This window comes from Entelurus aequoreus, linkage group LG20 (assembly GCF_033978785.1).
Source record: "Entelurus aequoreus isolate RoL-2023_Sb linkage group LG20, RoL_Eaeq_v1.1, whole genome shotgun sequence".
In the NCBI taxonomy this organism is placed as follows: Eukaryota; Metazoa; Chordata; class Actinopteri; order Syngnathiformes; family Syngnathidae; genus Entelurus; species Entelurus aequoreus.
The window spans coordinates 13,056,333-13,066,393 of record NC_084750.1 but is presented as its reverse complement, the minus strand read 5'-3'; the positions used below and the strand labels follow the sequence as shown (position 1 = coordinate 13,066,393).

The following is a 10,061-nucleotide window of genomic DNA, read 5'->3' as shown; positions in this document are numbered from 1 at the left end:
TAAACTGGAACGCAAAACTAAATCATTCAAGACTAAAAAACAGAAATGATGATTTTTACAATTAGACATCCCTGGTCTTATTTTTATATTATTCTGTAAAGGAGCATATTATGAGGAGGGTCTTTTATCAAATTTAAAATGTTCTTTAATTACATCTGTGCTTGAAGCCATCACATTCCTAAGTGACACATTGGAGCTGCTGTCACGTGACTCATACAGTACATCCGGGAAGTCTTCGTTTTTGTCCTCAAAATTCTACACACAACACCCTATAATTTAAAAACGTTTTTTTTTTCTTTTTTGCAAATGTATTAAAAACACAACAATGACATGCACATGCAGTCGTGGTCAAAAGTGTACATACACTTGTAAAGAACATGCTGTCGTGGCTGTCTAGACCAGGGGTCACCAACGCGGTGCCCGCGGGCACCAGGTAGCCCGTAAGGACCAGATGAGTAGCCCGCCGGCCTGTTCTAAAAATAGCTCAAATAGCAGCACTTACCAGTGAGCTGCCTCTATTTTTTTAATTATATTTATTTACTAGCAAGCTGGTCTCTCTTTGCTCGACATTTTTGATTCTAAAAGAGACAAAACTCAAATAGAATTTGAAAATTTCAAGAAAATATTTTAAAGACTTGGTCTTCACTTGTTTAAATAAATTCATTCATTTTTTTACTTTGCTTCTTATAACTTTCAGAAAGACAATTTTAAAGAAAAAATACAACCTTTAAAAGGATTTTTAAACACATATACCTTTTTACCTTTTAAATTCCTTCCTCTTCTTTCCTGACAATTTAAATCAATGTTCAAGTAAATTAATTAATATTTTTTATTACAAAGAATAATAAATACATTTTAATTTAATTCTTCATTTTAGCTTCTGTTTTTTCGACGAAGAATATTTGTGAAATATTTCTTCAAACTTATTATGATTAAAATTCCAAAAAATTATTCTGGCAAATCTAGAAAATCTGTCGAATCAAATTTAAATATTATTTCAAAGTATTTTGAATTTCCTTTAAAAAATTTTGTTCTGGAAAATCTAGAAGAAATAATGATTTGTCTTTGTTAGAAATATAGCTTGGTCCATCCATCCATCCATTTTCTACCGCTTATTCCCTTTGGGGGTGCTGGAGCCTATCTCAGCTACTATTGGGCGGAAGGCGGGGTACACCATGGACAAGTCGCCACCTCATCGCTTGGTCCAATTTGTTATATATTCTAACAAAGTGCAGATTGGATTTTAACCTATTTAAAACATGTCATCAAAATTCTAAAATTAATCTTAATCAGGAAAAATTACTAACGATGTTCCATAAATTATTTTTTTTAAATTTTTTCAAAAAGATTCGAATTAGCTAGTTTTTCTCTTCTTTTTTTCGGTTGAATTTTGAATTTTAAAGAGTCGAAATTGAAGATAAACCATGTCAAAATTTAATAGTAATTTTTTTCGTGTTTTCTCCTCTTTTAAACCGTTCAATTAAGTGTAAATATCATTAATTATTAATAATAACATAGAGTTAAAGGTAAATTGAGCAAATTGGCTATTTCTGGCAATTTATTTAAGTGTGTATCAAACTGGTAGCCCTTCGCATTAATCACTACCCAAGAAGTAGCTCTTGGTCTCAAAAAGGTTGGTGACCCCTGGTCTTGAGTTTCCAATCATTTCTACAACTCTTATTTTTTTGTGATAGAGCAGACCTGGGCAAATTAAGGCCCGGGGGCCATTTGCGGCCCGCAGGTCATTTTTTAACGGCCCATTTTACAATACGATTAAAAAAATTAAAAACATAAAAAGTGGTATGAAAGAGCAAACAGGTGAAATGTAACAAGAACATGTTGCAATGTTTACTCTAATAACACAAAGCTGCCATGCAGGCTGTTTCTTTCTTTAAAAAAAAAAAAATGAATGAAAATCAATGTTATTATGAATTATTGACCTATCCAAGGCTCCAATTACGTCACATTAAATATTGCACTTTGAGATATTTTTTGGGGAAAATGTTGCATATTTTGTGTTTGCCATATAAAAAATTGAGCTGTCTTTTTTTTTTTTTTTAAAGAAGGGCCTAAAACAAACAAACAAAAATACAACTTATAATTGACGGATAGATCTGGGGCCGTACTTATCAAGCTTCTTAGAATTACTCCTAAGAAGTCTGCTAAGAGTTGACTTAAGAGTAAATAAATTCTTCGCTGAAAGCTGCACTTAAAAGTTAGTTATCAAGCGTCTTACTCACACTTTCAGCGAAGTGTAGGACTGAATCTTAAGTGTCACACTCAGAGCTGAATTACGACATTACTATGTGCCGTAAACGGAATTTTAGGTGACGTAATTTCGGTGTCCATAGAAATGACCAATCACGGAAGGGAATCCGTTGTCTAAGAATAAAGAAATATCTTGGAAATATTTAAGTGGACAATGGGAATGTATATTTTGACAATAAACTATAAATAATACAAAACAAACTAGTCCCCGCCGGCACTCACGCTACCGCTCCCTCTCTTCTCTCGCCCACACACTCACTGACGTCACTCACCTCACGGCCACACACATACGCTACTCTCATAAAATTTTCTTTCCAATTCATTAATTAGGCAACTAATTTGAAACTGGTGTGGGTGGCTCTATATATACTAGCCCACTGCAGCCACATGCAGAAATCAACAAGGAATCGAAAAGTATTAAATCTGTGACAAAAATAATACCCGCTCTGTCTAAACGATACCGTTTGATCAGCTGCTCGTCATCAAAAGTAAACAGCAAAAAAAAATTATAATTTATTTTTTAACACTTTAATGAGTAGGACCCTTTTGGTTCCCCAATAATTTTTGTGTGATTTGTTTTTAAGTGTCATCGCTCACAAAATAATAATTAATTAAAATCAATGGTGTTATGAGTTATCGACCTTTTTTAAGGCTCCAATTATTATATAATCTAAAATATTCCACTTAAAAATGTTATCGGGTGAAAATATTGCATATTTTGTGTTTTGTCCATAAAAAAAACAGGGTTTTCTTTGACAAAAAGAGCATACGACTTAAATCTTTAAAAATGTATATTGACAGACAGACCTAATGTTGATCTATGGATTTAAAACTTGAAAACTCTAGCAGGACCGATAATCAGCATTTCCGTTTTCTTACCGTTAAGATGTAAAAAGTTAGTGGACATAATTTCATTTAGACACGCCTCCAGATGACTGGCGTGTTGGTCAGCTTTAGGGGCATGTAGAGTTGGGTGTCATCAGCATAACAGTGAAAGCTAACAGCGTATTTGCGTATGATGTCACCTAGCGACAGCATGTAGATACTGAAGAGTGCAGGGCCATAAAGAGTCAAACAAATCTGTGTATTTTACCAGTTTTTAACAGAACAAAACTGGCAGCTTCGTTGTTAGACTTTTATTGTAAAATATATGGTATTTTACAACATATTACTGCAAATAGAAATACAGTACCGCTGTTTAATTTAATTTTGGCAACTAGGCTGCCAGTTTTTTACCATAATAAAATGTATTACCATAAAATCATCAACCGTGGATTTTACAGTAAAAGAAAAAAACCTGACAGCTCAGTCGACTTAAAGTTACTGTAAAAAAACCAAACACGGGTCCCTAAATTTTACGGTCAAATCTATTGGTCATTTTTATAGTGTACAATTTGATGGCTAACTTGCTTCGAAATCATAAGTTACGCAGATATTTCAGTATTTATTTGGATTTTGACCCAAAAAGTTAGAATATGTGTTGCAATATTGGACAATATTTTTTTCCCCTGTCAAACTAGAAAAAACACCTAATACATTTTTATTAATAAAGTAAATAAAGAAAATATAAGATATTTTATTGACACTAATTATTTCCAGAGTCAAACAAATCTGTGTATTTTACCAGTTTTTAACAGAACAAAACTGGCAGCTTCGTTGTTAGACTTTTATTGTAAAATATATGGTATTTTACAACATATTACTGCAAATAGAAATACAGTACCGCTGTTTAATTTAATTTGGGCAACTAGGCTGCCAGTTTTTTACCATAATAAAATGTATTACCATAAAATCATCAACCGTGGATTTTACAGTAAAAGAAAAAAACCTGACAGCTCAGTCGACTTAAATTTACTGTAAAAAAACAAACACGGGTCCCTAAATTTTACGGTCAAATCTATTGGTCATTTTTATAGTGTACAATTTGATGGCTAACTTGCTTCGAAATCATAAGTTACGCAGATATTTCAGTATTTATTAGGATTTTGACCCAAAAAGTTAGAATATATGTTGCAATATTGGACAATATTTTTTTCCCCTGTCTAACTAGAAAAAACACCTAATACATTTTTATTAATAAAGTAAAGAAAGAAAATATAAGGTATTTTATTGACACTAATTATTTCCAGAGTCAAACAAATCTGTGTATTTTACCAGTTTTTAACAGAACAAAACTGGCAGCTTCGTTGTTAGACTTTTATTGTAAAATACATGGTATTTTACAACATATTACTGCAAATAGAAATACAGTACCGCTGTTTAATTTAATTTTGGCAACTAGGCTGCCAGTTTTTTTACCATAATAAAATGTATTACCATAAAATCATCAACCGTGGATTTTACAGTAAAAGAAAAAAACCTGACAGCTCAGTCGACTTAAATTTACTGTAAAAAAACAAACACGGGTCCCTAAATTTTACGGTAAAATCTATTGGTCATTTTTATAGTGTACAATTTGATGGCTAACTTGCTTCGAAATCATAAGTTAAGCAGATATTTCAGTATTTATTTGGATTTTGACCCAAAAAGTTAGAATATGTGTTGCAATAATGGACTATTTTTTCCCCTGTCAAACTAGAAAAAACACCTAATACATTTTTATTACGAAAGTAAAGAAAGAAAATATAAGGTATTTTATTGACACTAATTATTTCCAGAGTAAAACAAATCTGTGTATTTTACCAGTTTTTAACAGAACAAAACTGGCAGCTTCGTTGTTAGACATTTATTGTAAAATATATGGTATTTTACAACATATTACTGCGAATAGAAATACAGTACCGCCGTTTAATTTAATTTTGGCAACTAGGCTGCCAGTTTTTTTTACCATAATAAAATGTATTACCATAAAATCATCAACCGTGGATTTTACAGTAAAAGAAAAAAACCTGACAGCTCAGTCGACTTAAATTTACTGTAAAAAAACAAACACGGGTCCCTAAATTTTACAGTCAAATCTATTGGTCGTTTTTATAGTGTACAATTTGGTGGCTAACTTGCTTCGAAATCATAAGTTACGCAGATATTTCAGTATTTATTTGGATTTTGACCAAAAAAGTTAGATAATATGTGTTGCAATATTGGACAATATTTTTTTCCCCTGTCAAACTAGAAAAAAACACCTAATACATTTTTATTAAGAAAGTAAAGAAAGAAAATATAAGGTATTTTATTGACACTAATTATTTCCAGAGTAAAACAAATCTGTGTATTTTACCAGTTTTTAACAGAACAAAACTGGCAGCTTCGTTGTTGGACTTTTATTGTAAAATATATGGTATTTTACAACATATTACTGTAAATAGAAATACAGTACCGCTGTTTAATTTAATTTTGGCAACTAGACTGCCAGTTTTTTACCATAATAAAATGTATTACCATAAAATCATCAACCGTGGATTTTACAGTAAAAGAAAAAAACCTGACAGCTCAGTCGACTTAAATTTACTGTAAAAAAACAAACACGGGTCCCTAAATTTTACAGTCAAATCTATTGGTCATTTTTATAGTGTACAATTTGATGGCTAACTTGCTTCGAAATCATAAGTTACGCAGATATTTCAGTATTTATTTGGATTTTGACCCAAAAAGTTAGAATATGTGTTGCAATATTGGACAATATTTTTTTCCCCTGTCAAACTAGAAAAAACACCTAATACATTTTTATTACGAAAGTAAAGAAAGAAAATATAAGGTATTTTATTGACACTAATTATTTCCAGGCTTTTGCGGGCCATGTAAAATGACGTGGAGGGCCAGATCTGGCCCGCGGGCCTTGAGTTTGACACCTGTGTTATCTCACCATATGAAATTTAACTTACTTCACTCATTATTATTGATTTATTTTTAATGTTATTACTTATGGAGTATATTGGAAATAAATTGAGAACAGGAAGTGAACAAAAGTTTTTGACGAGCGAACAAACTGTCACACGATTGCAAAAGCTCCTGGCGGAGGTAATGGAAGGTTTGCTGGAAAAGATTGAACATGTAATTTGATCTTTTCACTTAAGTACAAAAGGCGTCCAAATGCTTGAACCCACACAGAAACTGTTGGAGCGGACTCGTGCTCGCAGAGAAAACCTCCAGAAAAAACTAGCTGAGCGACCAAATGCAGCCAAGGTGGTGAAAAGAGGCAGAGAGCCTCTGATTGACAACAACGCTGTGATTGGTCAGCCAGTCGCTCCCAAAGGTCGGTCCCTCCTCCACACTTCACCACGCTGACGTTTTGAATTGGTCTAAGTTCCTCTCCTTTCTTCCACAGCGGCCTCCACCAAACCGTCTCCGTCCAAGCGCAGGTGCTCAGCGGAGAATGTCGAGCCGGCGGCGCGAGAGCAGGACGGGGGCGTGGCCTCTGCGCTCCAGGACCATCCGCCCTCGGACCGCAAGCCTCCACCTGTGCCCACAGGTGAGCCAGCAGGGAGGAAGGAGGAGACTCCAGGTGTGGAGTCTGACGAGGCGGCGGAGCTTCCTCAAAGTCCAAAGAGCAGCGAGGAACCAGAAGAAGACTCTGCTGCCGCTGGCATGAAGTCTCGTCTGCAGAGGCTTGCTGAGCAGAGGAAGGGCTGGGACGGCAATAACGGTAACTTTCTATACGTGAATACTGCACATCTATCTCCTTTACCGACTCACTTTGTGTCATTGTTTGGTTGTCAAATGTTAAGGTGGTATTATTAAATAGATGTGTAATTGTTTGGTTGTCAAATGTTAAGGTGGTATTATTAAATAGGTGTATAATGGTTTTGTTGTCAAATGTTAAGGTGGTATTATTAAATAGGTGTATAATTGTTTGGTTGTCAAATGTTAAGGTGGTATTATTAAATAGGTGTGTAATTGTTTGGTTGTCAAATATTAAGGTGGTATTATTAAATAGGTTTGTAATTGTTTTGTTGTCAAATGTTAAGGTGGTATTATTAAATAGGTGTATAATTGTTTGGTTGTCAAATGTTAAGGTGGTATTATTACATAAGTGTGTAATTGTTTGGTTGTCAAATGTTAAAGTGGTATTATTAAATAGGTGTATAATTGTTTTGGTTGTCAAATGTTAAGGTGGTATTATTAAATAGGTGTATAATTGTTCTGTTGTCAAATGTTAAGGTAGTATTATTAAATAGGTGTGTAATTGTTTTGTTGTCAAATGTTAAGGTGGTATTATTAAATAGGTGTATAATTGTTCTGTTGTCAAATGTTAAGGTGGTATTATTAAATAGGTGTACAATTGTTTGGTTGTCTAATGTTAAGGTGGTATTATTAAATAGGTGTATAATTGTTTGGTTGTCTAATGTTAAGGTGGTATTATTAAATAGGTGTGTAATTGTTTTGTTGTCAAATGTTAAGGTGGTATTAAATAGGTGTGTAATTGTTTATTTGTAAAATGTTAAGGTAGTATTATTAAATAGGTGTATAATTGTTTATTTGTCAAATGTTAAGGTAGTATTATTAAATAGGTGTGTAATTGTTTTGTTGTCAAATGTTAAGGTAGTATTATTAAATAGGTGTATAATTGTTTGGTTGTCAAATGTTAAGGTGGTATTATTAAATAGGTGTATAATTGTTTGGTTGTCAAATGTTAAGGTGGTATTATTAAATAGGTGTATAATTGTTTGGTTGTCAAATGTTAAGGTGGTATTATTAAATAAGTGTATAATTGTTTGGTTGTCAAATGTTAAGGTGGTATTATTAAATAGGTGTGTAATTGTTTTTTTGTAAAATGTTAAGGTGGTATTATTAAATAGGTGTGTAATTGTTTGGTTGTCAAATGTTAAGGTGGTATTATTAAATAGGTGTATAATTGTTTGGTTGTCAAATGTTAAGGTAGTATTATTAAATAGGTGTGTAATTGTTTTGTTGTCAAATGTTAAGGTGGTATTATTAAATAAGTGTATAATTGTTTGGTTGTCAAATGTTAAGGTGGTATTATTAAATAGGTGTGTAATTGTCAAATATTAAGGTGGTATTATTAAATAAGTGTAATTTTTGGTTGTCAAATGTTAAGGTGGTATTATTAAATAGGTGTGTAATTGTCAAATATTAAGGTGGTATTATTAAATAAGTGTAATTTTTGGTTGTCAAATGTTAAGGTTGTATTATTAAATAGGTGTATAATTGTTTATTTGTCAAATGTTAAGGTAATATTATTAAATAGGTGTGTAATTGTTTTGTTGTCAAATGTTAAGGTGGTATTATTAAAAAAGTGTATAATTGTTTGGTTGTCAAATGTTAAGGTGGTATTATTAAATAGGTGTGTAATTGTCAAATATTAAGGTGGTATTATTAAATAAGTGTAATTTTTGGTTGTCAAATGTTAAGGTGGTATTATTAAATAGGTGTGTAATTGTTTTGTTGTCAAATGTTAAGGTGGTATTATTAAATAAGTGTATAATTGTTTGGTTGTCAAATGTTAAGGTGGTATTATTAAATAGGTGTGTAATTGTCAAATATTAAGGTGGTATTATTAAATAAGTGTAATTTTTGGTTGTCAAATGTTAAGGTGGTATTATTAAATAAGTGTAATTTTTGGTTGTCAAATGTTAAGGTGGTATTATTAAATAAGTGTGTAATTGTTTGGTTGTCAAATGTTAAGGTGGTATTATTAAATAGGTGTGTAATTGTCAAATATTAAGGTGGTATTATTAAATAAGTGTAATTTTTGGTTGTCAAATGTTAAGGTGGTATTATTAAATAAGTGTAATTTTTGGTTGTCAAATGTTAAGGTGGTATTATTAAATAAGTGTGTAATTGTTTGGTTGTCAAATGTTAAGGTGGTATTATTAAATAGGTGTATAATTGTTTATTTGTCAAATGTTAAGGTGGTATTATTAAATAGGTGTGTAATTGTTTGGTTGTCAAATGTTAAGGTGGTATTATTAAATAGGTGTGTAATTGTTTGGTTGTCAAATGTTAAGGTGGTATTATTACATAAGTGTGTGATTGTCAAATATTAAGGTGGTATTATTAAATAAGTGTAATTGTTTGGTTGTCAAATGTTAAGGTGGTATTATTAAATAAGTGTGTAATTGTTTGGTTGTCAAATGTTAAGGTGGTATTATTAAATAGGTGTGTGATTGTCAAACATTAAGGTGGTATTATTAAATAAGTGTAATTGTTTGGTTGTCAAATGTTAAGGTGGTATTATTAAATAAGTGTGTAATTGTTTGGTTGTCAAATGTTAAGGTGGTATTATTAAATAAGTGTGTAATTGTCAAATGTTAAGGTGGTATTAGTAAATAGGTGTGTAATTGTCAAATATTAAGGTGGTATTATTAAATAGGTGTATAATTGTTCTGTTGTCAAATGTTAAGGTGGTATTATTACATAAGTGTGTAATTGTTTGGTGTCAAATGTTAAGGTGGTATTATTAAATAGGTGTATAATTGTTTGGTAGTCAAATGTTAAGGTGGTATTATTAAATAGGTGTGTAATTGTTTGGTTGTCAAATGTTAAGGTGGTATTATTACATAAGTGTGTGATTGTCAAATATTAAGGTGGTATTATTAAATAAGTGTAATTGTTTGGTTGTCAAATGTTAAGGTGGTATTATTAAATAAGTGTGTAATTGTTTGGTTGTCAAATGTTAAGGTGGTATTATTAAATAGGTGTGTGATTGTCAAATATTAAGGTGGTATTATTAAATAAGTGTAATTGTTTGGTTGTCAAATGTTAAGGTGGTATTATTAAATAAGTGTGTAATTGTTTGGTTGTCAAATGTTAAGGTGGTATTATTAAATAAGTGTGTAATTGTCAAATGTTAAGGTGGTATTATTAAATAGGTGTGTAATTGTCAAATATTAAGG

The 10,061-nt window shown here is 31.6% G+C and overlaps 1 protein-coding gene across 1 annotated transcript in view; it reads left to right on the top strand.

The window, feature by feature from the left end:
* LOC133636396 (anillin-like) overlaps positions 1–10,061 on the top strand; it is a 33,728-nt gene that overhangs the window by 378 nt on the left and 23,289 nt on the right. The window contains exons 2-3 of the mRNA XM_062030388.1: positions 6,316–6,460; positions 6,533–6,850. Of these exons, the coding sequence (XP_061886372.1) occupies positions 6,316–6,460; positions 6,533–6,850 (463 nt within the window). The remainder of the gene's footprint in view (positions 1–6,315; positions 6,461–6,532; positions 6,851–10,061) is intronic.